At 55.0% G+C, this 26646-nt stretch overlaps 1 protein-coding gene across 1 annotated transcript; it reads right to left on the reverse strand.

Moving 5' to 3' along the window:
• Positions 1–967: 967 nt before the first annotated feature.
• PRX (periaxin) lies at positions 968–21137 on the reverse strand. The gene is given in 7 exon segments (XM_017887496.1): positions 968–1344; positions 1347–4977; positions 5625–5821; positions 10984–11140; positions 15183–15308; positions 15616–15659; positions 20882–21137. Coding segments are annotated over 5 exon segments (4191 nt in total). The 5' UTR covers positions 15210–15308; positions 15616–15659; positions 20882–21137; the 3' UTR covers positions 968–1165.
• Positions 21138–26646: the final 5509 nt, after the last annotated feature.

Consider the following 26646-nt stretch of genomic DNA (forward strand, 5'->3'; position numbering starts at 1 on the left):
GACATCACAGAGAGGACGTGGAGGAGGCTGGAGGCCCTGGTGGGAACCTGGGGACTTAGATCCTGAATTGGGATGACAGGGATGGATGGCCCATGGTCCCTGGGAGCTGAGACTAGCACTGACGGGTGCCGAGGACCCTGGGACCTAGTTCCAAGAGGCGGCTGTGTGTTTGGGGTAGAGGCTTTGAACCCAGAATCCTGAAAAGGGGAGCAGGAGCGGCCTTCCTGGGTGGGGCCAGAGTGGACAGGGCAGTCAAACCAGCCAGACAGCAAACAGAAGGCCAGGATGTGCAGAAGTGCCCACGCTGGCAGAGGGCAGGTGGGGAGCAACCAGCCTGGTAGGAGTGGGTCCCCCAGGACAGGCAGGCTCCCTGGCAGAGGGGTCTCGAAGCTGTGCTCTGCCAGGGAATGTCCCAGAGTCCTCTTTAACAACCCCTGGGAATTCTCAAGGGCTAGGGACGTCTCCCCTCCCACCAGGGCCTGCCCCAAGGCCACCCTGACTCTTCGTTGTTGTTTTTGTTGAAGCAGAGTCTGGCTCTGTTGCCCAGGCTGGAGTGCAGGGGCGCCATCATGGTTCACTGCAGCCTCAACCTCCCGGGCTCAAGTGATCCTCCCACCTCAGCCTCCTGACTAGCTGAGATTACAGGCACAGGCCATCATGCCTGGCTATTTTTTGTAGAGATGAGGTTTCTCTGTGTTTCCCAGGCTGGTCTTCAACTCCTAGGCTCAAGCAATCCTCCTACTTTGGCCTCCCAAGTGCTGGGATTACAGGAGTGAGCCACTGCGCCCAACCTACCTTGACTCTTCTCAGACCAGGTATGACCTGTTTTTCCCCTCACACCAGATGTTCCCCTCAGGCCAGGCTCAAGTGACCCCTCGTCTTTGGAGACTGCCTTCTCTGGATCTCCCCTATACCCACTCCTGCCCCTCCCCACCCCCTGTGCACACAGAGGAGACGAATACACAGCTACTTCCGGATTATTTTATTCACATGGCTTGGTGGGGTACAGGCACTCCTGCCAGAGAGACAGGAGCAGGCCTCCCCGCCGGCCATGGTCAGTCACCCACCTCCCAGCCCTCTTAGGGTTAGTGCTAGTTATCACACACACAACAGCGAGGGGGTAGAGAAAGGAAGGCAAGAAGGGATCCCCATCTGCCCAGGGGCTTCAGACGGCCGCAGCCTGAGCCCCCTCCATCCTGGCTGGGCCTGGAGCCCCTGTCTCTGAAAACCCCACGCTGGGCAGCCGCACCCGGAACCCACCTTCTTCCTGGTCCCCACTCCCACTCCGGGCCTTGGGGCTTAGGGACACCCTAGGGAAGCGGAACTTGGGTGACTTCTCTCTCATGGGGACTTGGGGGCTGCATCGCCCTCCTGCCCCCGAGAGGCTTTAGAAGGGGCCGCCAGGCCTACACGTGGCAAGCGGACCCGGACCCGGCCCCGGCGCCCCAAGGCCCCTTCCCCACTGCCCTCTTCCTCCTCCTCCTCCTCGGGGCTGGGGGAGCCTTCCCCAGTCACCATCTCACTTTGGCTGAAGCCCACACGGGGCAGCCTGAGTTTGGGGCTCTTGGCCTTCTCACCCTCCTCGGCCCCCTCCTTGGCCCACGCCAGGCCAAACCGGGGCAGCCGTACCTTGAGCTTGTGTCCAGCCTCCCCCTCCCCGTCTGCCACCTGGTACTCAGCGTGGTTGCCCCCGGGTGGCGAGAGCTCCACGTCGGGCAGTGAGAGGCGGAAGGTACGCTCATCCCCTGGGGGCTGCTCCTGAGCACCCTCGCCCCCCACCCGAGCTCCGGCCCCCAGCGTGGGCAACTTCAGCCTCAGCCCACCCTTGCCTGTGGCCACCTCGCCCGCCTGTGCCTCTCGGCTTAGCCCCACGTCCAGCTCAAGCTGGGGCACTGTCACGGTGGGCATCTTGAAGACACCCTCACCCACCAACAGCTCCCCACCTGCAGCCTGGGCTCCAGGCAGAGACAGGGTCACCTGGGGCACCTGAACCCTGTAGCCTGCTGTGTCCTCTGCTGAAGGGACTGTACTCTCAGCTTGCTGCCCTGGGGTACCCACCTCCCCAAAGCCAGTCAGCTCCACCTGGGGCAGGGAGATGCCCAGCGGAGGCATCCTCAGCCCCGCCTCATGGCCCTCCATGACCGACTGCCTGGCTGTGGACACCTTCAGGCCTGACAGCTGCATTCCACTGACGGCCACAGCCCCCTCTGCCCTCCCTTCCTCCTGGGCACCCAGTGTGACCAGCTCCACCTCGGGGATCTTAAGCTGCACAGCGGTGGACTCAGCCTTTTCCCCTGGGCTGGCACGCTCACCTTGAACTTCTGCTTCCTTCCCTCGAGCCAGCCCAAAGGAGGGCATCTTCAGCTTGGGCATCTTCACCCTCCCATCCCAGCCCCAGCCCTTGCCCTCCAACTCAGCCATCCCCGGCACTAGTTCTGCTGCCTCAGTGTCCCGGCCTCTGACCCCAAACTTGGGCAGAGCAAACCTGGGCCCCTTGAACTTGAGGTCGGCACCTGCCACCTCTACCTTGCCTGAGGGCAGGTGGGCATCCAGACTGAGCTGTGGGATGGACAGATCGAGGGCAGGTAGCAGGCCTGCCTCCCCAGTCCCTTTGGCCTCAGCCTCAGCCCCCACCCGAGCCTTGGGGAGTGAGATGGCAAACTTGGATACCTTCAGCTTGGTGGCTCGCCCAGCCCCCTCAGCCTCTGCCTTAGCCACCTTTGGCCCCGAGAGTCCAAACTTAGGTAAGGAGAACTTGGAAGAGGGTTTGACTTTCATCTCCATCATCTCCAGCCGCCCTTCCTCAGTTTCCACAGCGGGCAGCTGTGGAGTGACAATTTCAACAGAGGGCACTCGGAAGCCCACTTCCCTGACCCCTGCTGCCACCTCGGGGCCCTCCACCCGCTCTACCTTGCCCATTTCAGTGGCTGGGACCTGCCCCTCCAGGCCAAGGGCTCCTGGTAGGTCTAGCTCCACTGAGGGCAGAGTGAGAGAGGGAACACCCACATGAGCCTCACCATCCACCTCTGGCTGCAGACAGGGAAGTGTTACCAGCTTCCCTGAGACCTCAGCACCCGCCTCGCCTGGCTTTCCCCGTGATGGGGACTCTGCCCTCCCTAGCTTGGGCATGGTCATCTTGGGCATCTTGAAGCCAAATTCCATCCCTTCTGCCTGCTCTGCCTTGGCGGCCTTTAGCTGCACCTCTGGAGCCCTGGGCAGCTTCACCTCTGGTGCCTTCGGAAGATGCACATCGGGAACCTTCGGTACTTGCATTTCCGGCAGCCGAATCTCTGACACTTTCGGCAGCTGCACCTCAGGGAGGTGCACATCGGGCACGGTCATCTCAGGCACCTTAGGGAGTTTTATCTCCGGGAGCTTCACGTCAGGGACTTTCATTTCGGAGACTTTGGGCAGCTGCACCTCTGGGAGGTGTACATCGGGCACAGCCATTTCGGGCACCTTGGGGAGTTTCATCTCTGAGACTTTTGGCAGCTGCACCTCGGGGAGTCGAACCTCTGGCACAGCCATCTCAGGCATTTTAGGGAGTTTCATCTCTGGGGCTTTCGGCAGCTGCACCTCTGGGAGGTGCACATCGGGCACGGCCATCTCAGGCACCTTCGGGAGTTTCACTTCAGGGAGTTTCATTTCAGGAAGTTTCATCTCAGGCACCTTTGGAAGCTTCATCTCAGGGACTTTCATCTCTGGGACTTTCGGCAGCTGCACCTCTGGAAGCCGCACCTCTGGCACAGCCATCTCTGGCACCTTTGGGAGTTTCATCTCTGACACTTTGGGCAGCTGCACCTCCGGAAGCCGCACCTCCGGCACAGCCATCTCTGGCACCTTTGGGAGTTTCATCTCTGACACTTTGGGCAGCTGCACCTCTGGAAGCCGCACCTCCGGCACAGCCATCTCTGGCACCTTTGGGAGTTTCATCTCTGACACTTTGGGGAGCTCCACCTCTGGGAGTCGAACCTCTGGAAGAGCTGCCTCAGGCACTTTTGGAAGCTTGACCTCAGGAGCCTTGGGGAGCTTCACTTCAGGTCCCTTGGGCACCTTGACCTCAGGCCCTGACACTCCGATGCCAAGGGAGGGCATCTTGATGGTGGGCAACTTCAGCTTGCTCTCTACAACTTCAGGAGCAGCAGGCCGGGGCTCCAAGAGGGAAAGCCCAAAGGTGGGCATTCGAAGCCTGGGACCTTTCACCCTGGCCTCAGGGATGCCCTTGGCTACCTTGGCCTCAGCAACTTCCTTTGCTCGAGCCCCAAATCGGGGGAAACTGAGGCGGGGCATCTTCAGGGCCACCTCAGGTGCCTCTCCCCGGGCCTCCACCTCCGCACCCGGCAAGGCCAGGTCCACCCCCACAGTCGGTGCTGCCACATCCAGGGTGGGCACCACTACCGACACAGCCCCTTCCCGGGTCTCTAGGCAGGGAAGTGGAGGCAGAGCGGGCAGTGAGGGTAAGGCAGGCAGCTCCACCTGGGGGACCTGAATCCCCACGGCTGGGGCCTCCACAGCAGGCGGAGCCGGGGCTCCGAGCCCAAGGGTTGGTAGGTGGAGGGCAAAGCCACCAGCTGCCTCTGCGGAGGGGGCAGCCTTGGGGGCTGAGACCTGGGGGACACCCACCTCGGCCTCTGGCAGCCGGGGCCCAACCAGCTCCACCTGAGGGGCTGTGAAACGAGCCCCTGCGGCCACCTCGGCCTCCACCTTGGCCTTCCTGGGGGGAGGAGCAGCGGCGGCCAGCCGGGCTGCCTGAGCCTCTTCGGCCACTTCTCGTACACGCAGCCGAGGCAGCTGGAGGCGCCGGCGGGCAGGGGCGGCCGGGGCAGGACCCTTGGCAGCCTCAGCTTTGAGGCCCCGGCGCAGGCGGGAGAACTTGGGAAAGGAGAACTCGACGTCAACAGGGGCCAGGTCAGCGGGGACCCCCAGAGCCCCAGGCACCATCTTCTTCTTCTTCACAGGGGACAGACTCTGGATGTTCTGGGGAAAGAGGAGAGAGGCGGGAGGCGGTGGGACAGTGGGAGGCTGGGAGTGGACAGGAAAAGCCCCACCTGGTATTGGACCAGACTGGGGATGCCCTGGGTCAAGTATCTTGTCCCCCAAACATCATCCCCACTTCTTGCCTGCCTTTTCACCATGAGTGCCCAGGAAGGCAGGCAGCCATCTAGAATCTCCAAATGAGTCAACAGGAGTATAGGGACTGGGACCCAAGACTTCTAGGTCCTGATCTGGGATTTTCCCCAACATCCTCATTCTAGAGATGGGGAAGCCGAGGCCCAGGGAGGGAGATAAATTTGTCCAGGGCCACTCAGCAGTAATTGGGCCGCACTCAGGCTGGAATCTGGCTTCCCTGGTTCCAAGTAGCCTGGTCAGGACCCCTAGCAAGCTTGGATCCGATGGTGGGGACGCCTCTCCGAGGTGGGTGAGGGCCCTGGGCTGGGGTGGGTCTGTCCCCCTCCCTGGGGAAGAGTTTGGGGCAGAGAGGAAGGGGCAGAGGGTGGGATTAGCTTGGGTTAGTGACAAGACAGAGGGCAAAGCTGGCCCATGGTGGCGGGGAATGGGGCTCACGGCGCAGAGACCGGATCGCTGGGGCAGTCCAGGGCCGGGGCCGGGCTAAGCACGCGTACCAGCTTGGCCACCTTGGCCCGCGGGCCCTTGATCTCGTAGCCAGACACGGTCCCGGGCCGCAGCGCCAGGTCCCCGGTGGGCACAGTGCGCTTCAGGCAGAAGGAGACTTTGTAAGGCTCGGCGCATTGCAGCAGGCGTAGTGCGTCCTCGTACTTGAAGTTCTCGAAGAACACTCGGGCACTCAGCAGCTGGTCCCCTGCAGGCGAGGTGGAGGTGCGCAGCACGTGGGCATCTCCCGGCTCCACCCGGGCCTAGTTCTGCCCACTTGCGCGGAGGCCCGGCGGTGCGGCCCCGCCCCAAATTTTAGTCTCTCCAGTCCCCAACGCAGGATTGAGTCGCAGTTACTCTAGTCCCTGCCCTATGACCTTATCCCCGCCCCCTGCAATGAACAAAGCCGCGCCCTCTCAGGTCACGCCTGCACCTTGTCGCTCCCCTACCCATCCTTACGTTTCAGATACTGACTTGTTTCTTTTTTTTTTTTTTTTTTTTTGAGGCAGAGTCTCGCTCTGTCGCCCAGACTGGAGTGCAGTGGCGCAATCTCGGCTCACTGCAAGCTCCGCCTCCCGGGTTCCCCCCATTCTCCTGCCTCAGCCTCCCAAGTAGCTGGGACTACAGGCGCCCGCCACCTCGCCCGGCTAGTTTTGTATTTTAGTAGAGACAGGGTTTCACCGTGTTAGCCAGGATGGTCTCGATCTCCTGACCTCGTGATCCGCCCGTCTCGGCCTCCCAAAGTGCTGGGATTACAGGCTTGAGCCACCGCGCCCGGCCCTGACTTGTTTTTTTTACCGAGAGAACAGAATCAGAAGGGAACTTCCAGAAGCTCCCACATTGTCTGTTCACCCCCTTTCCCCTGCGGCGACTTACTCCACTCTCCTGTTTCTGGGGATGAACTAACCCCACTCCTAGCTCAGGGCAATCCCTCCACCGCCTTCTCAGGGACATCCTCCAGCAATTCTCTCCTCTTCCCACATCATCAGTTGTCCTTCTCGTCTACATTATTCCCATCAGCATACAAACATTATTATTTCTCCCACAAGAAAGGTTGTCGACTGGGCGCAGTGGCTCACGCCTGTAATCCCAACACTTTGGGAGGACGAGGCGGGCGGATCACGAGGTCAGGAGATTGAGACCATCCTGGCTAACACGGTGAAACCCTGTCTCTACTAAAAATACAAAAAAAAAAATTAGCTGGGCGTGGTAGCGGGAGCCAGTAGTCCCAGCTACCCGTGAGGCTGAGGCAGGAGAATAGCGTGAGCCCGGGAGGTGGAACTTGCAGGGAGGCCAAGCTTGCAGTGAACCGAGATGGCGCCACTGCACTCCAGCCTGGGCGACAGAGCAAGACTCCGTGTCAAAAAAAAAAAAAAAAAAAAAAGGTTGTCATGGCCTCACTCTCCCGGAGCTCCTGCCCTATTGATCTGTTCACCTTAATAGGCAAAAGGTATTGAGTTCTCCAGTAGCATTGTTACCAGTTCTTCAATCACACCTCTGACCCTACTTTCCCACACACACATCTGAACTGCTCCTCTCAAGGTCCCAGGCAGTGACCTCTGTGTAGTAAGTTTAAGGGTCATCCATCCTGGCTAATACGGTGAAACCCCGTCTCTACTAAAAAATACAAAAAACTAGCCGGGCGACAAGGTGGGCGCCTGTAGTCCCAGCTACTCGGGAGGCTGAGACAGGAGAATGGCGTGAACCCGGGAGGCGGAGCTTGCAGTGAGCTGAGATCCGGCCACTGTTCTCCAGCCTGGGCGGCAGAGCAAGTCTCCGTCTCAAAAAAAAAAAAAAAAAAAAAAGGGTCAAGTCCCAGGCCTCATCTGCTTAAACCACTCAGCATCTGATCTAACTTCACTCTCTCTCATACACTTGCTTCCCTTGGCTTCCAAGGTGCCACACCCTCTGGAGCCTCTCTAGGGGTTCCTTGTCAGTCTCCATAGATGTTTGCTTTCTCTCTCCCTGATTTCTTTCTTTCTTTTCTTTTCTTTTATGAACAGTCTCACTATGTTGCCCAGGCTGATGTTACCCAGTCCAGTCTCAAATTCCTAGGTTCAACTGATCCTCCCACCCCAGCCTCCAAAAATGCTGATATTACAGGCGTGAGCCACTATACCCAGCTTTCTTTCCTTCTTTCTTTCTTTCTTCCTTCCTTCCTTCCTTCTTTCTTTCTTTTTTGAGATGGAGTTTTACTCTTGTTGCCCAGGCTGGAGTGCAATGGCACGATCCCGGCTCACCACAACCTTTGCCTCCCAGCTTCAAGCGACTTTCCTGGGACCGCAGGCACGCGCCACCACGCCCGGCTAATTGTGTATTTTTAGTAGAGACAGGGTTTCTCCATGTTGGTCAGGCTGGTCTCAAACTCCCTCCTGGGCTCAAGCGATCCTCCCACCTTGGCTTCCCAAAGTGTTGAGATTACAGGTGTGAGCCACCCCATGCTTGACCATACTCTACTGTTAATGCAGCAGTTCAGCACAGTCAATTCATGTTTCTCCTCTGCTCACAGCCCTCACAGAATAAAAGCCAAAGTCCTATAAAGCCCTCTAAAGAGTCCCTACCTCAGGGGATCTGCCCGCCTTGGCCTTCCAAAGCGCTGGGATTACAGGCGTGAGCCACCATGCCCAGCCTCTTTTTTTTTTAAAGACAAGATATCGCTCTTTCACCCAGGCTGTAGCACACTGGTGCAATGACAAATCACCGCAGCCTTGAACTTTCAGCCTCAAGCAATCCTCCTGCATCAGCCTCCTGAGTACCTGCAACTGCAGCCCCATGCCACCACACCCAGCCTCTCTGGCCTCTTAAAGACACACTACCCCAGACCTCAGGACTTGGACCTCCTCTCTGTCTACATGCTCAAGTCACCCCTTGGGAATTCTTGGGAAGCTCATCCAGATTGAGGAGTTTAAAGATCATAAATCTGCTAACAATACCTGAGCATATCTCTACAGCCCAGCACTCTCTCCTCCACGCTAGACTCACATCCAACATCTCCATCATATCTCCACGTGGGTGTCCAACACCACACCTCTCCTTTAACAGATCCAAACTGCACTCCTGGTCTTCTCCAAATGAGTGCTAGTCTCAGTGTGCTCCTTTTGAGAGACCAGCAACTCCATCCTCAGTCAAAAATCCCTGAATCCAACCTTGACAACTTTCTTTCCCTCATACCTAATATCCAGCCCTCAAAGCTCCTCCTTCAAAATATATCCAGAATCCAGAATATATATATACATACATACCTCCAAAACCTTTTGGTCCTGAGCATCCTCATCTCTTACCTGGATAATCACAGTAGCCACCTTGTTGGTCTCCCTGCTTCTAACCCTGCCCTACTGTTTGATGTTATTGGCTTTGTTTTTGAAACAGAATCTTGCTCTGTTGCCCAAGCTGGAGCGCAGTGGTGTGATCATGGCTCATTGCAGCTTCAATCTCCTGGGCTCAAGCGATCCTCCCAACTTGGCTTCCCAAAGTGCTGAGATTACAGGTGTGAGCCATCCCATGCTTGACCATACTCTACTGTTAATGCAGCAGTTCAGCACAGTCAATTCATGTTTCTCCTCTGCTCACAGCCCTCACAGAATAAAAGCCAAAGTCCTATAAAGCCCTCTAAAAAATGCCCTCCCCTTACCTCTCTGGGCTCCTCTCTTACTTCCCTCTTCACTAACTCAATTGCATAGACACTGGCTTCCTCACTGTTTCTCCTGCAAGCTAGGCATGGTCCCACCTTGGAGCATTTTTGCTAGCTGTTCCCTCTTCCAGATGGCCTCATAGCTTGTTCCCTTATCTCATTTAGCCTTTTCACCCTTTCCAGCCCACCCCATTTTTTTTTTTTTTTTTTTTGAGACGGAGTCTCGCTCTGTCGCCCAGGCTGGAGTGCAGTGACCGGATCCCAGCTCACTGCAAGCTCCACCTCCCCGGTTTACGCCATTCTCCTGCCTCAGCCTCCTGAGTAGCTGGGACTACAGGCGCCCACCACCACACCCGGCTAATTTTTTGTATGGTTTTTAGTAGAGACGGGGTTTCACCATGTTAGCCAGGATGGTGTCGATCTCCTGACCTTGTGATCCGCCCATCTCGGCCTCCCAAAGTGCTGGGATTTTCACCCAGGCTAGAGTGAAGTGGCACGAACTTGGCTTATTGCAACCTCAAGCAATTCTCCTGCCTCAGCCTCCTGAGTAACTAGGATTATAGGCGCCTGCCACCACATCCAACTAATTTTTGTATTTTTAGTAGAGACAGAGTTCAAGGCCAGTCTGACCTCAGGTGATCTGCCCACCTTGGCCTCCCAAAGTGCTGGGATTACAGGTGTGAGCCACCACGCCTGGCCAAGCCCACCCCATTTAAAAATGCAGCTGTAGCACATTTTGTCCTCCTGGCAACTGTAGCACTTATTGCTTTCTAATTTACTAGATATTTTACTTAATTTGCTTAAATATGTCTCTCCTCACTGGAATGTAAGCTCCATAAGTACAAGGACTGTTGTTCACTGTTTTATTCACTGCTGTAGCCCAAGCACCTAAGATAATGTCTGAAATAGGGCAGGGCACGGTGGCTCACGCCTGTAATTCCAGCACTTTGGGAGACCGAGGCGGATGGATTATTTGAGGTCAGGAGTTCGAGACCAGTCTGGCCAACATGGTGAAACCCCGTCTGTACTAAAAATACAAAAATTAGCCGGGCATGGTGGCCTGCGCCTGTAATCCCAGCTACTCAGGAGGCTGAGGCAGGAGAATTGCTTGAACCTGGGAGGCGGAGGTGGCAGTGAGCCGAGATCGCACCATTGCACTCCAGCCTGGGCAAGAAGAGACAAACTCCGTCTCAAAATAAATAAATAAAGTCTGAAATAGAAGACACTAATAAATAGTTGTTGCATGAATAAATCACGCCAGCTTCATCTATGTTTCCCAAAACATCCTTCACTTACAAAGCTTCTCTTCCCAACCCCTCCAAGTGACTCACTCCACCCTTTTCTCCTGCCCCAACAACAAAAACATTTACTAGCACTCACGTAGTTAAGCACTATGTGCCACTTAGCTATGTGCTAAGTGTTTTCACATACTGACTCGTTTAATCTACAATACATAATAACCCCATACTAGAATAAGTCCCATTTCAGAGATGAGAAAACTGAGGCACAGAAAGATCACAAGCTAGTAAACGGGGGATGTGGAACTCGCACCCAGACAGTGAACCTCTGGAGTTTGCTGTGAACAGTCAGCAAAGCCCCGCCCCAAGCCCTTAACCCCGCCTCTTGGTCGCCGGTCACGCCTCCATCCCCTGGTCAGTTTCAGCTTCTCTTCGGACCCAAGGCAGATTCCTAACCCCGCCCCCGCAGTTCGACCCCGCCCCATATCCCGGGCCGCCCACCTTCCTGCAGGCTGAGGTTCCTGGCGGCCGGTGAGTCCTCGCGCAGCTCCCGAACGAAGATTCCCTCTTTGCCGCCGCCAGCTACGTTGATGCCGCTGACCCCGGTCTGCGCCTCTGTCTCCACGATAATTTCCACCAACTCCGCCCGCCTCAGCTCCTGCAGAGGGCGGCGAGGTGTAGCGCTGGGGCTCTAGGGCCAGACCTCGCCCAGAGCCCACCATTGCGCTCAACAGTGGCTCATATACATATATTATATACATATATATGTATATATTTATATATATTTAGAGACGGGGCGGGTCTCGCCACATTGCCCAGGCTGGTCTCGAACTCCTCCTCGGCCCAAGCGATCCTCCCGCCTCGGCCTCCCAAAGTGCTGGGATTACAGGCGTGAGCCACCGCGCCCGGCCAGGAGCGGCTGTTCAGCGGGGCTTCAGGGCACACGCCCCTCGGCGCTGCGACGTCGGGACACACCCACTCCGGCCTCTCCCCTTTAAGCAAGCCCGCGGGCGACTGGCTTTCTAGGACCCGCGGAACCGTTAAACAGCTCCGCGGGCCGGCTGGCCTCTCTGAGGCTCTAGAGCTGCAGTCGAAATGGTTTAGGGGAGGAGACGGGATTGTAAGGGGATGGACTGCGTCAGAGTGGTCTGGAGAGAATTTGAGTTGTGATTGAGAGATTGGCCCAGGATCGTGGGGGCGTGGTCAGGTTGGGAGGGCGGGGCTGGGGGTTGGTGCGGGTAGGAGGGGTAGGAGAGCACAGGCCTGGGAGGAAGAGCCGAATGGGGTATAGAAGCGTGCCAAAGATAGGAGTGTGGCCGGAATTTATGGGGGGTTATTTGGAGATGGGATTGGAGACCCATATTATTTTTTTGTTGGGGGGGACAGGGTCTCTCACTCTGTCCCCAGGCTTGAGTGCGGTGTGATCATGGCTCACTGCAGCTTGGACCTCCTAAACTCAAGCAGTCCTTCCGCTCCAGTCTCCCAAGTAGTTGGGAACACAGGCATGCGCCACCATGCCCAGCTAATTTTTAATTTTTATTTTTTAAGAGACAGGGGTCTCACTGTATTGCCCAGGCTGGCCTCAAGAGATCCTCCTGTCTCAGCCTCCCAAAGCGCTGGGATTATAGGCATGAGCCACTGCATCTGGCCCCGAGACCCATATTCTCCAAGCTGGATTGAACTATGGGGGAGGGGCTTTAATTATAGCAGAACAAGAGAATAGTTGAGGATGGGATTCTGAGGAAGGGGCTGGCTGGACCTTCAAGCCGTCTGGGATTCGGGGGACAGGGAGTGGGATTTGCCTCCCTGCAGGCTTGAATGTGTGTGAGAATGTGCTCTATTGTAAATTCAATGACCCGAAGACCTGCGAAACGCCCACAGGAGAGGGAATCCAGTGAAGGGGGTCTGCGTGGGTAATGAATGGGACTGGCAGACATGGCATTCCCGGTATTTACTGTAAATGATGCAGATTGGACCTGGCCCAGAAGCCACTGTGGGATTCACAATAGGGCTTCCCAGAAGAGGCACTGACAAACCTGGATCCTGTCTAGGAATCCAATCTGTTGTGTGTCTTAGGAAGAATCTTACCCTCTCTGGACCTACTTCTCTGCTGCAAAATAGGGTAACATAGGCATACTGGAAGGAGGTTGCAGCAGGGATCTGAGAGGACGCTGTCACTTCCAGTGCATCGGGGCCAGCACGGAGTGGAATTGAGCCCAGGACTTGGAAGGAGAGCAGGTCTAGGCCAGATGCCCCACAGCAGTGGCCCCGAGGGACTAGGGGGCTGAGCAGGGCAGTGTGGTTAAGAAGAGTTGTGGCTGGGGCTGCAGGAAACAGCATGACCACCAAGTACCACCCTTTGGCTCAGCAGGCCCTGGACTCAGCATTTTATGTGCAGGATCTCTTTTTTTTTTTTTTTTTTTTTGAGGCGGAGTCTCGCTCTGTCACCCAGGCTGGGAGTGCTATGGCACAATCTGGGCTCACTGCAACTTCCGCCTCCCAGGTTCAAGCGATTCTTCTGCCTCAGCCTCCCGAGTAGCTGGGACTACAGGCACGTGCCACCACGCCCAGCAATTTTTGTATTTTTAGTAGAGGTGGAGTTTCACCATGTTGGCCAGGATGGTCTCGATCTCTTGACTTCATGATCCACCCACCTCGGCCTCCCAGAATGCTGGGATGACAGGCATGAGCCACTGCATCCAGCCTCTTTTTATTTTTAAGAGTCAGAGTCAGGCTGGGCGCGGTGGCTCATGCCTATAATCCCAGCACTTTGGGAGCCCAAGGTGGGAGAATCACCTGAGGTCAGGAGTTTGAGACCAGCCTGGCCAACATGGCAAAACCCCATCTCTACTAAAAGCCCTAAAATTAGCCCAGTGTGGTGGCAGGTGCCTGTAATCCCAGCTACTCAGGCGGCTGAGGCAGGATAATCGCTTGAACCTGGGAGGCAGAGGTTGCAGTGAGTCAAGATTGCACCACTGCACTCTAGCCTGGGTGACAAGAGAAAGACTCCGTCTCAAAAAAAAAAAAAAAAAAAAAAAAAAGTCGGTTGGAGTCTTGCTGTTTTGCCCAGGATGGTCTCCAATTCCTGGGCTCAAGGGATCCTCTGGCCTCAGCCTCCCAGAGTGTTGGGATTACAGGTGTGAGCCACCGAACCCACCTTGCAAGATCTCATTTCATCCCCTCCCCACAGCCTTGGGCAGTCACAGAGGAGGACACTAAGGCCCAGAGAGATAAAAAGTGACTTGCCTAATGCCCTGTAGCAAGTTAAGTGGCTGGGACTCAACCTTAGGTCTGTGACTCCAGAACCCATAGGCCATCCCATAGGCAGAGAACTCCTGGCGCTCTACCTACTGTCTCTCACCCCTAGTATCAGCTTGGCCCCTGTAAGAGTAGACCCGCTCTGTGCCTGGTAGACAGTAAGACACGGTCGATGCCAGTCCACCATCTCAGTAACAGTGACAGCAGCTGCCATTCAAAGAGGCTTCCTCGGCACCAGACTCTGTGCAAATGGCTCAAGCGTGAGTTCTCAGAGGTGGAGATCATTACCTCCCTTTTTTTTTTCTTTAAGACGGAGTCTCGCTGCGACCCCCAAGCTGGAGTGCAATGGTATGATCTCGGCTCACTGCTACCTCCGCTTCCTGGGTTCAAGCGATTTTTCTGCCTCAGCCTCCCGAGTAGCTGGGGCTACAGGCATGCACCATCATGCCCGGCTAATTTTTGTATTTTTAGCAGAGATGGGGTTTCACCATATTGGCCAGGCTGGTCCCAAACTCCTAACCTCAAATGATCCGCCCGCCTTGGCCTCCCAAAGTGCTGAGATTACAGGTGTGAGCCACTGCGCCCGGCCCCATTACCTCCATTTCACTGATAGGGAAACAGAGGCTCAAAGAGGTGAGTTCATCTGCCCAGGGCCACACAGCTGAAGTGGTAGGGTTGGGATTTGAGCCATGGGTCCAAGCCCATGTCCTTAATCCCTACATTATATGCCCTTGTGTTTTTTTGTTTTTGGTGTGTGTGTGTGTGTGTGTGTGTGTGTGTGTGTGTTTAGACAGGGTCTTTTTTTTTTTTTTTACTTTGTTTTTCTTATTTATTCTTTCCACACAGGAGACTTTAATGCGACAGGATCTTGCTTTTTTACCCAGGCTGGCGGGCAGTGGTTCAATCATATCTCACTGCAACCTCAGCCTCCTGAGTTCAGGTGATTCTCCTACCTCAGCCTCCTGAGTAGCTGGGACTACAGGAATGCGCCACTAAACCTGGCTAATTTTTTTTCCCGGTAGAGACAGGGTCTCCCTATGTTGCCCAGGCTTGTCTCAAACCTCCTAGGCTCTAGCGATCCTCCTGTCTCGGCCTCCCAAAGTGCTGGAATTCCAGGCCTGAGTCACTGCACCTGCATTTACTGCCTCTTCTGATGAAGGGTTTCTGCTGGATTTTCTTTAGCTCCTTATTAACTTAGCTCCTTTATGCACCAATGAATTCACTGCTTTGAGTCTTAGTTTGCGCCAGACACTGCAGTAAGGACATTACATATGTTAATTTTCTTCCCCTCACAGTGACCCATAAAATGGACCCTGTTACTATTTCCATTTCACAGATGGAGAGAATGAGGCACAGAGAGGCCAGAAAGTGCCTCCTTGCTGCCCTAATCTGTGCCTCCCCATTGTCCTCAAGTGCGCCTTGCAGGACACGTGGGCACTCACCTCTGCGCTCCGGCTCCTGGCCTCCATGGCGTTGCTGGGAGGCACCTGCACCCCAGGCTCCTGTGTCCTCTCCCCTTTCTGCTGCAGAACCAGCTTCAGTTCTGCATGGAGCAGCTGCCTCTGAGCCTGCGGGAGGACAGCAGTGGAGGCTTGAGGCCAGGAGGGGATGAGAGGTGGAGGCCATACTTACAGGGAGACAGCAGGGTGGGTATTGGAAGGGGAGAAGGGCCCCACCCCAGCTGTCCTCTCACCGCTGCCTGGGCGCAGGCACTTTCTCCTAACAGGAGCCCAGCCCTAGGTACCGCACAGCTGTCTGTAGGGCTCACGCCCTTCCGCGGGGTTCTTGCTGCCTGCCAGGGAAAGACCAGGACATGAAGCTCTAGGCAGGCAAGGGAGGGGTGGGGAGGGGCATGTGGCACCAGCCAGCACTCACCTGAGGGTCACCTCCAGCTCCTTGGGCCTCCTGGGTCCGGGGCTCTAAGAAGAATAATGAAAGCAGTGTTATTGGCTAACACCCACTGATGGCTTCCTGAGTGCCTTACCCTGCTGTGTTCTGCTGATACCCTATCCCCATCGCGCAGGTGGGAAACTGATCCTCAGAAGACCTTTACCCAGGATGACTCAGCTGGACAACACACAGTAAAGCCAAAACTGACTCTGAGGCTTCTCTGGCAGCAGGGCCCCTGTGCCAAAGATTTTGGCCAACTGAGGGGGCCAAATTCACTAAAAAATAATTGCTTTTTGAGACAGGGTCTAACTCTATTGCCCAGGCTGGAGTGCAGTGGTGCAATCACAGCACACTGCTGCCTCGATCGCTGGGCTCAGGCGATCCTCCCACCTCGGTCTCCTCAGTAGCTGGGACCACAGGTGCAGGCCACAACACCTGGCTACGTGTGTGTTTGTTTGTTTGTTTGTGAGAGAGTTTTGCTCTGTCACCCAGGCTGCAGTGCAATGGCGTGCTCTTGGCTCACTGCAACCACCAACTCCTGGGTTCAAGCCATTCTCCTGACTCAGCCTCCCGAGTAGTTGGGGCTACAGGCATGCACCTTGGGACTACAGGCACGCACCACCATGCCTGGCTAATTTTTGTATTTTTAGTAGAATCGGAGTTTCACCATGTTGGCCAGGCTGGTCTTGAACTCCTGACTGCAAGTGATCTGCCCATCTTGGCCTTCCAAAGTGCTGGAATTACAGGCATGAGCCACCGCACCTGGCAACACCAGGTTAATTTTTAAAATTAATTTATAGAGATGGGGTCTCCCTAGGTTGCCCAAACTGATCTCCAACTCCTGGGCTCATGTATCCTCCTGCCTCAGCCTCCCGACACTATAAAATAATTATAGCCACTCCCATGTACTCCCAGTGAGTAAATCACAGCACCTCTCTATGCTTCAGTTACCTCATCCATAAAATGGAGAGAATAAGAGCTCTTACCTTGCAGGGCTGTTCCGAGGATCAAATGAGTTAATAAGTATAAAGTGCCAGGCACCTAGCAGGTGCTTTATAAATACTTGCTATTATTATTATTTATTTTTTTTGAGACAGAGTCCCACTCTATTGCCCAAGCTGGAGTGAAGTGGTACGAATTCAGCTCACTGCAACCTCTGCTTCCTAGGTTCAAGTGATTCTCCTGCCTCAGCCTCTCGAGTAACTGGGATTACAGGTGCCCACCACCACGCCTGGCTACTTTTTTGTATTTTTAATAGAGCTGGGGTTTCACCATGCTGGCCAGGCTGGTCTCGAACTCCTGACCTCAGGTTATCCACCCGCCTCGGCCTCCCAGAGAGCTGGGATTACAGGCATGAGCCACTGCACCTGTCAGGCCATTATTATTACTAAGAACTTCCTATGGCCTTGACCTTCTGCCAAGCGCCCCACAGGCACCACTGCACGTGGCCCTCAGCACAGCCTTGTGCAATCAGCTACTACTGAGCCCATTACAGAGGAGACAACTGAGGCTGGGGGAAGGGATATCACTAGTCCAGATCACAAATGGTCAAGCCAGGACTTGAACTTGTCTGAAGGCTCCAGCCCTTTATCTGGGTAATAACTGATGGGTACTGAGTGCTTAGTATTTGCCGGTCCCCGTGCTAGACCTTCAGCTTCTATCTCACCTCGGAAAACCCCATTTCCTGAGAGGCCAAAAGAACTTGCTCAAGGCCTCATAGCACAGCCAAAGGAGGCAAAGCTGAAATTCACATGCAGCCATCCGCCAGGCCCATCTGGGAAAATGGAGATGAATACTGTCTCCCCCAGCTCCCGACTCTGGGCTTGTCCCCACAGCCCCCACCTGGCATGCCAACCCGCCAACCCCTATTGCACAGGGAAAGGTCAGGCCTCACGCGGCACATTCCCTCACACAATGGCCCGTCTGCTGTGCTCAGTTGCATTCCGCCCCTGCCCACCCACCCTGGCCACACAATGGCCCTTCATAGCCCATCACTAGGCAGGACGGAGGACATGTGGACCCCTTAACACTCCCACAGCACCCACGCCCCCCCACAGTGTAAGAGGGCTTCTTTCTGCATCTCCTAGGGGTCCTGGTCTCTGTGGCCTTCCTGTGAGGCCCCTGCCCCTTCCAGGCTGAGCCAGGACTTGAACTTGTCTAAAAATTCCAGCGCGGGCTGGGCACGTGGCTCAGGCCTGTAATCCCAACACTTTGGGAGGCTGAGGTGCGTGGATCACGAGGTCAGGGGTTCGAGACCAGCCTGGCCAACATGGCGAAACCCCGTTTCCACTAAAAATACAAAAATTAGCCAGGCATGGTGGTGTGCGCCTGTAATCCCAGCTACCCGGGAGGCTGAGGCAGGAGAGTTGCTTGAGCCTGGGAGACAGAGGTTGTGGTAAACTGAGATCGTGCCACTGCACTCCAGCCTGTGCGACAGAGCGAGACTCCATCTCAAAAAAAATAATAAAAATAAAAATAAAAAAAGCTCCAGCGCTTTAACTGGCCAATCATAATAACAACTGATGGGTATTGAGTGGTTAGTAATATTAGCTGGTCCCGCACTGAGACCTTGTCTGCCATGTCTGGGGCATTTCCTCTGAATTGGGCCATGTGCTAGCACCCATAGGCCTCAAAATCACCCTAGATGTGTCTGTTACAGGGGTGGAAACTGAGGCTCACAGAGGGGTCACTCAGCCAGAAAGGGACAGAACTAGGACCCGTGCCTGCCCTTCACCCCTGCTTCACCTTAGTTTGTGTTGGTGGCTCTGCACACTGGGGCAGGAGCTGTGTTGGGTAGGAGGGGGTCAGCGGTACTAGAAGCACACCCAGGCCAGGTGCCGGGCCTGGGCCGGGCAGGCGCTTTACATACTTGTGGTACCCCATTTAACTGATGAGTCAATGAGAGTTAAGAGACTGGTGATCACGGTGACAGAGTCGAGTCTTGAGCCCGGGTGCGAAAGCGAACTCAGTTCCCTTACCCAGGACTGAGACACAGCACAGAGTCCTGAGCTGGGGGCATGAGAAGCCTGGACCTTGGTGGTGGTAGTGGAGGGGGTCTCCTGGGTCACAAGCTGTCTGTCCCAGGCCCGTGGCTGTGAGGGTCATGCCCGGAGCCTGGCACAGGAAGTTCAGGCGGGGCAGGGACAAGAGAGAGTGCCCTCCTTCTTCGTCCCTCTCTGGGACAGGCACCCAGCCCAGGTTATATTTAGCCCAACTGTGCCCTTCCTGAGCCACGTACCCAGCTCCTGGGGTAAGGTGGGGGCAGCTTCGGAAGGAAACCCACAGAGAGGACTCTTGCGTTCCCACCTCTGCCTATCCCATGAGGGAGGGGAAGGAGGGGTGGGGAGGCTCCTGGCAGGGCGGTCCCTGCCTAGTATTAGGAGCAGATCTACTGGGACCAGGCAGACACTCCAGGTGCCAGCAGCCTATTTCTTGGGCAGTTACTGTGGCGTGACCCTGGCATACGCCAAGAGTTTTCAGAATCCCCAGGGTCCTCATTTCTTGAGCACCTACTATGTGCTAAGTAAGATCCTTCCTGTCTTGGCTCCTTAAATCTTTGTAACATCTCCCTGGAGTGGGTACGACCGAGATATCCATTTCAGATGCGATTCATGCCCTTCAGAGCAGCTGGGAGCGAGGGGTTGTCATTTGGAGGCTGCTGAGGGATCGGCTGAGGGCATTGCCCTTCTGGCCCTCTTTCCCTGGTGACTGCCACCAACTTCACTTGGGAACTCTGCCTGCTCAGAGCCTCAGCTTTCCCCAGCCACCAGCGTGATCTCCCATAGTAATGGGGGTCGGGGGTTGAGCTGACTCATCCAGACCTCTAAACTTTATCCGAGGCCATCTAGGGAGTCAGGGGGAGTTAAGGCGGTGACCTCTGGCTGCCTCAGTTAGTCCCTGCTCCAGCACTTCCCAGGTGTGAGGACTTGGGCAAGATCCTTCATCTCTGGGGCCTCAGTTTCTCCATCTGTAAAATGGAGCCAATAAGAATGGCTTTGAAGATTTGTGAGAGAACAGCGGGTGCTTAGAATATCCCTCGTGTATAGTAAGTGTTTAATTAATATAAACTCGTCTCTGACAGCAATAGGGAGAGTATGGAGGGAGGGGGCTGTGCATCTCACAGTGTTGCACATCCAACCTTTGCTCCTCAGTGGCCCCCACTTTCTCTGCTACCAGAGGGGAGCTTTGGCTGAGAGACAAAACCCAGCTCAGGCACCAGCCTCCCACCAACAGGATCCATGCTGCCTCCCTAGCATCCTACTCCAGGGAACCACCCCAGACAATCTGCCCCAGCTCTGGTGTTTTTTTGTTTGTTTGTTTGTTTTTTGGAGATAGGGTCTTATTCTGTCACTGAGACTGGAGTGCAGAGGTGTCATCACAGCTCACTGCAGCCTCGACCTCCTGGGCCCAACTCATTCTCCCATCTCAGCCTCCAGAGTAGCTGGGACCACAGGCATGCAACACCATACCCAGCTAATTTTAAAAAAAAGAAATTTTTTGGCCGGGCGCGGTGGCTCAAGCCTGTAATCCCAGCACTTTGGGAGGCCGAGACGGGCGGATCACGAGGTCAGGAGATCGAGACCATCCTGGCTAACATGGCGAAACCCCGTCTCTACTAAAAAATACAAAAACTAGCCGGGCGAGGTGGCGGTGCCTGTAGTCCCAGCTACTCAGGAGGCTGAGGCAGGAGAATGGCGTGAACCCGGGAGGCGGAGCTTGCAGTGAGCTGAGATCCGGCCACTGCACTCCAGCCTGGGCGACAGAGTGAGACTCCATCTTAAAAAAAAAAAAAAAGAAAGAAAAAAGAAATTTTTTTTTGTAGAGATGGGGCCTCTCTATGTGGCCCAGGCTGGTCTCGAACTCCTGGGCTTAAGCAGTCCTCCCTCCTCGGCCTCCCAAAGTGTTGAGATTATAGGCATGAGCCAACATTCCCGGCTGCCCTAGCTCTTTAAAAGCAGCAACTCATTTATTCTGGTGCCAGCCCTGTGAGGTGGCCTGGGGACATAAGCCCATTTTAGAGATGGGGAAGCAGAGGCACAAAGGATGAAGTATCTTGCCCAAGGCTGCACAGCCAGAAAGGAGAGGAAAGGGGATTTGAACCACTGGCTCCAAAGTCTGTACCTTTCACACACCTACAACACATGGCTTCCTGAGCCCCCAGGCCCCCTCCCAGCACCTCCCGGGACCCTGAACCTCATTCCCACAGTGTCTCAGCCTGGCCAGGGAGGGGACTGGCCGGCTGATCTCTTACCGCTGAGCCTCCAGACACCTCAAGAGCTCCTGGTCCCGTCTGTCAGCCCCAGCCCTAGGCTGGGGGGGAAAAGGAATGGGGAGGGGAAGGAGAGAGAGATCCCAGCCATTGGCTGGGGAGGTGTGACGTCACCAGAGGGTGGGTGGTAGAGAAACAAATATCCCCCTCCTCCAGCTACATCTATCCACAAGCAGTGGGGGCCAAGAGACAGCCACCAGCCGCCTCTCTCTTGCCTGGGCCGAGACCTCTGCCATGAGCTCAGCTTCAGGGATTTGCACATTGACTTCCTCAACTTGGAGAATCAGGACTCCACCCCAGCCCCACCGTTTCCTGGCTCCAGGACCCCGGCCTGGCCAATGGCCTCTACCGTAAACTCCTTCCACTCCCTCTCCCTGTCAACTTGGGTTCAAATCACAGCTCGACCACTTCCTGGCTGGGTGACCTGCCGCCAGTCACAGCTTCTCTCTGTGGATAGTAAGGGTACCTACCTTATGGGGTTGTGGTGAAGATTAAATGAGTCAAAAGAGACTGAAAATGTAAAACAATGCCTGGCACAGAACGAGGGTTACTAATGAGTATTTGGTATTATTTTTCACACAAATTAAGTGGCTAGCTCATCTTGCTGGGGGGTTTTGACCCCTTTTGAGTGAAACTGGGCACAGGGGACCCCCAGTTCTCTGTCTGATGGAGTTACTGTTTAGGGGGACACCTATTATATACTAAGTGCCACGCTCAATGCTCAAGCCCTGCTTTTGAATCAAGGGTATAAAATGGGGTCCTTATGCTCCCCACCCTTTTTTTTTTTTGAGACAAGGTCTTGCTCTGTCGCCCAGGTTGGAGTGCAGTGGTGTGATCATGGCTCACTGCAGCCTCAACCTCCTGGGCTTAAGCAATCCTCCCGACTCAGCCCCCTCAAGTAGCTGGGACTACAGGCATGCACCACCATGCCCAGCTAATTTTTGTATTTTTTGTAGAGATGAAGTTTCACCATGTTGCCCAGGCTGGTCTTGAACTCCTGGGCTCAAGCGATCTTCACACTTCAGCCTCCCATAGTTCTGGGATTACAGGCGTGAGCCACCGTATCTGGCTATGCCCAATTTATAGCTATGTGGCCAGGAGGTGGTGGAGCTGAGGTCCAACCCCTCTTCTCCTGGACCACAAAAATCCTGCTACACTCTTCTGCCCCTTCCACTTTGCAGACAAGAAGGCTCAGAGAAGGTAAGTGACTCTCCCAAGATCACCATAGCAGGTTGTTGGCAGGGGCTCAGATTTGAACCCAGACCTGCCTGACTCCCAAGCCAAGGCTACCAGGCCTCACCCCCATCCCCTAGACCCTGGCCCAGCCCCCAGCCTGCCCTGACTCACCAGACCCCGGGGGGCGGCACAGGGAGCACAGGTACCCCCACATACCACTTGAACCCACCCGGCTGCTGCCTCGGAAGCTCGTCGCTCTCTGAACCCAGGCCCCAAGCCTGGGCTGGGCTGAGGCTGGGGGATTACCCCCAAAGCGCGTGTCAGCAGCTTCTGCCCCATTGTCCAGCCAGGCACAGACACCAAGCCCTGGCCTCCGTCGGCACCGTTGTCCCTCACACCAGCCTGGGTGGTCCCTCTGCAGACCTGTCCCCCATCTCACACCAAGGGGTTGGGGCCTACTTCGGAGGGCATGGGGGACCAGGCCAGGATGGCAGGATCCCGGAATGCTGGGGGCCTCCCTCCCTTCTCTCTGAAATGCCCCCTGCCCACTCTCAGCCACCGAGGAAGGCAGGAATGTGCTGAGCTCTGGGAAATGCCTTCCAGGCCTGGCAGCAACCAAAGGTTGGGGTGTGGCCAGAAGCCAGCCAGAGCCCTCCTCCTGGGAGGGGTAGAAGAGATGGTATGGTCGGGGCTCCCGATGGGCCTGAGGAGACCCTTACCTCGTTGCATTCTCTCTCCTTCATTGATTCACGCAAACGTTCTTTCGTTCCTGTATTCATTCAACAGACACTCACAAGCCCTGTTTAGTGGTAGGTCTTTTGCTGGGCACAGGGGACATCAACAGATCTAACTCCACCCCAGCGGGGAAGGGGCAGACTCAGGAAAGGATCCTGCAGGAGGTGATATCTGCAGTCAAACTGAATTAGTGGGGCGTGGTGGTGGGCACCTGTAATCCCAGTTACTCGAGAGGCTGAGGCAGGAGAATTGCTTAAACCCGGAAGGCAGAGGTTGCAGTGAGCCGAGATTGTGCCATTGCACTCCAGCCTGGGTGACAGAGCGAGCCTCTGTCTCAAAATAATAATAATAATAAATAATAATAAAATGAAGTCAAACTGGAAGATTAAGGAGGAGGGAGCTAAGGAAATAAGGAAGGAAGGGGGTTCTAGGCAGAGGGACAAATGTGGGCAAAGGACGAGGTGAGAAACAGAGCAGGCCTTTATTCACCGTCAGCAAACATTCAGTGAGCACCTGGTCTTGTGTCCAGTCCCAGGCTGGATGGTGCTGGGGACGCAGTGTGACTGGGACAGCTCAGGCCTGCGTCCACACCATTCACAGTCCAGCAGGGAACAAACCCAAAAAGAGGAGGGTTGTGATGGGGCAACCATAGGCAGAGAGGTCAAATTATTGATGGGGAAGTCCAGAAAAGGTGCCTGCCCCAGCCTAGGAAGAGAAATCAGAGAGGGCTTCCCGGAGGAAGTGGCATTTGAGCTTGCACCTGGAAGATATATAGGAGTTAACCCAAAGCCATGGGTGGTGAAGGAATGACAGTGTGTTTCAGGTAGCAGGAACAGCCTGTACAAAGGCCCTTTGGGGAAATGGTTAAGGTGAGAGTGTGAGGGAAAGGTAAGAGGAGGTCCAGGGGTCAGCAGGGCCATGAGGAGGGCCCTGAGGAGCTATTGGAGAGACATAGTATTAATAGCACTGAGCTTTTAGGTACGTGAGGGCAGAAAGAGGCTGAGCTATCAGCCAGGCTAGAGTGGGGAATAAAATCTCCCTCTCTCTGCTCAGGATCAAACAGAAAAGGGAGGCTGGTACATACCATCCCCTCTCTTCCCTTGTCTCAGAGAGCAGAGATCTTTGCTTGTTCTCAGGCTTAGGAGAGAGCATTTAACCTTTTGACATTAAGTAGGACGTTAGCGGTCCGTGTTTTGTAGATACGCTTTATCAGGTTAAGGAAGCTCCTTTCCCTAGTTTGCTGTGAGTTTTTTGTTTTCGTGTTTTTGAGAGATGCAGGTCTCACTATGTTGCCCAGGCTGGCCTCAAGCGATCTTCCTGCCTTGGCCTCCCAAAGTGCTGACATTATAGGTGTGAGCCACTGTGCCAGGCCCTGGCCTGCTGTGAGTTCTTTTCTTTTTTTCTTTTTCTTTTTTTTTTTTTGAGACAGAGTTTTCCCTCTCTCGCCCAGACTGGAGAGAAGTGGCATGATCTCGGCTCACTGCAACCTTCGCCCCCTGAGTTCAAGAGATTTTCCTGCCTCAGCCTCCCGAGTAGCTGGGATTACAGGCACCTACCACAATACCCAGCTAATTTTTGTATTTTACACTTGATCTTAGCCAAAAGGCCAAGAAGCAATAATTTTGTATTTTTAGCAGAGATGGGGTTTTGCCATGTTGGCCAGGCTGGTCTGGAACTCCTGACCTCAGGTAATCCACCCGCCTCGGCCTCCCAAACAGCTCGGATTATAGGCAGGAGTCACCACACCTCACCTGTTGTGAGTTTTTATCACGAATGGTGTGTCTCTCTGTGTGTCTCTATCTTTGTATCTCTCTGTTCTCTTTCTCTCTGTCCTTATTCTCTCTGTGTCTTTCCTGGTTTCTTTCTGTCTCATTCTGTCTGTGCATTTCTCTCTCCCTCTCTCTCTCTCTTTGTCGTGCTTTCCCTTACCCGAGGGGGTGTGGCCATGGGAAGCTAAGTTGGGGGTGGCACCGGTGTCCTGGTTCCGGCTGTGGCCACCGCAGTAAACACAGGACATCCTGTGAGGCTAGGGAAGGAGGTGGACGCTTCTCCTCAGGGACCACCCTCTCCGGACCCAGTCTGAGCCAAGCAGGAGCCTTGGCCTGCCCTGCCCGGCCTAGCCACTCCGCCTCACCCAGTCCAGCCAAGGGCCACTGGTGTCTCCCTCGAGCCCACCCTTCACGCCCACCCCCGCACCCCAGTCCTCTCTCCTGAGCTCCTGGCCCAGGGCCCCAGCAGCTCCATGCCTTCCCTTGGGTGTCTCCCCAGCCTCTTGCACCCCCTGGGTCCCTCCCTGGCCTCAGCCCCAACCTCAGACTTGCTTCTCTCCCCAGTTGCCATCATGCTAGGACTGCATACCATAGGTGCTCAATAAGTGTTTTTAAAATTTTGTTTGGTTTGGTTTTTTTGAGATGGAGTCTCGCTCTGTCACCAGGCTGGAGTGCAGCGGTGCGATCTCGGCTCACTGCAACCTCCGCATCCCAGGTTCAAGTGATTCTTCTGCCTCAGCTTCCTGAGTAGCTGGGACTACACGTGCGTGGCCACCATGCCCAGCTAATTTTTGTATTTTTTAGTAGAGACAGGGTTTCACAATGTTGGCCAGGATGGTCTCAATCTCTTGACTTTGTAATCCACCCGCCTCGGCCTCCCAAAGTGCTGGGATTACAGGCATTAACAACCACGCCCGGCTGCCCAATAAGTGTTTAACGAATAGGGACAGAGGTAGAAGGTGAGCCTTGGAAGATGCAGAGTTCAGACCCCAGATAATTACAGTAATAAGGGCGCAGGGGCAGGGGAGAGATGTGCTCAGATTTACCCTTTACATATGGATAGGCACAGAGTAGGTATGTGCTCATAAATTTTTGCTGAATGAGGGACAGGAATAAGGGAGGGAGGAAAAAGAGACCAGATAGCTGGTCACAGCTCTTCCATGTGTCAATGTGAGTGTGTGTGTGTGTGTATGTTTGGGGGGTGTTCCTGTGAATGCCATGGAGGAAAGCTGGCCTAGGGGGTGTCACGGCAGGCATACACAGAGGCTCTGTGAAAGGTGGCAGCAGCGCCAGGGCTGGTGGCTCAGCTAGGAATGGTGTGTGCCCTGGAGTCTGCTGGCCAAGGTTGTGTGGCCTCCTGAGGTTGAGCCTGAGGGTGGAGCAGCACACCAGAGCCAGGGAGCCTGCACAACCCATCTGGGGGTCAGACATGGGGAGAGAGGGGCGGGTCCTCACGCATGAGCCATTCATAAACCTGAGGGCACCAGGCAGATGGGACCAAGGCTGATGTAGCTCATATGGTACTTTTGTGTAAAAGACATGCCCCTTCCTGGAGGCACTTGACCTCCATCTGCTGGGAAACTTGTAATAAATATGTCAATGCAGGGTACCTGGAACATGTGTGGCAGCCCCTTACATATAGAGTCTAAATGCAGTGCACAACCTATGCAACTGTACCTAGAGGCTCTGGGGAGAGGGGCCATCACTGGCAAAGCAGGCACAGGGGCAGATGGAAGGATCAGTTCACTGCATATTGGGCCTTGGAGACATCAGAAACAGGTCCTTAGCTGGGCACAGTGGTTTGTGCCTGTAGTCCCAGCTACTCCGAAGGCTGAGGCCAGAGTATCCCTTGAGCCCAGAAGTTCAAGGCTGTACAGCACTATGATCACTCCTCTTTACAGACACTGCTCTCCAGCCTGGGCAACATAGTGAGACCCAATCTCTTTGAAAAAGGGGATAAAGGAAATAATAACAGGCCCATGGGAATCCCAGCACTTTGGGAGGCTGAGATGGAAGGATTGCTTGAGCCTAGGGGTTCGAGACCAGCCTGGACAACATAGGGCAACA

This window comes from Rhinopithecus bieti, unplaced genomic scaffold (genome assembly GCF_001698545.2).
Source record: "Rhinopithecus bieti isolate Rb0 unplaced genomic scaffold, ASM169854v2 scaffold_15776, whole genome shotgun sequence".
In the NCBI taxonomy this organism is placed as follows: domain Eukaryota; kingdom Metazoa; phylum Chordata; class Mammalia; order Primates; family Cercopithecidae; genus Rhinopithecus; species Rhinopithecus bieti.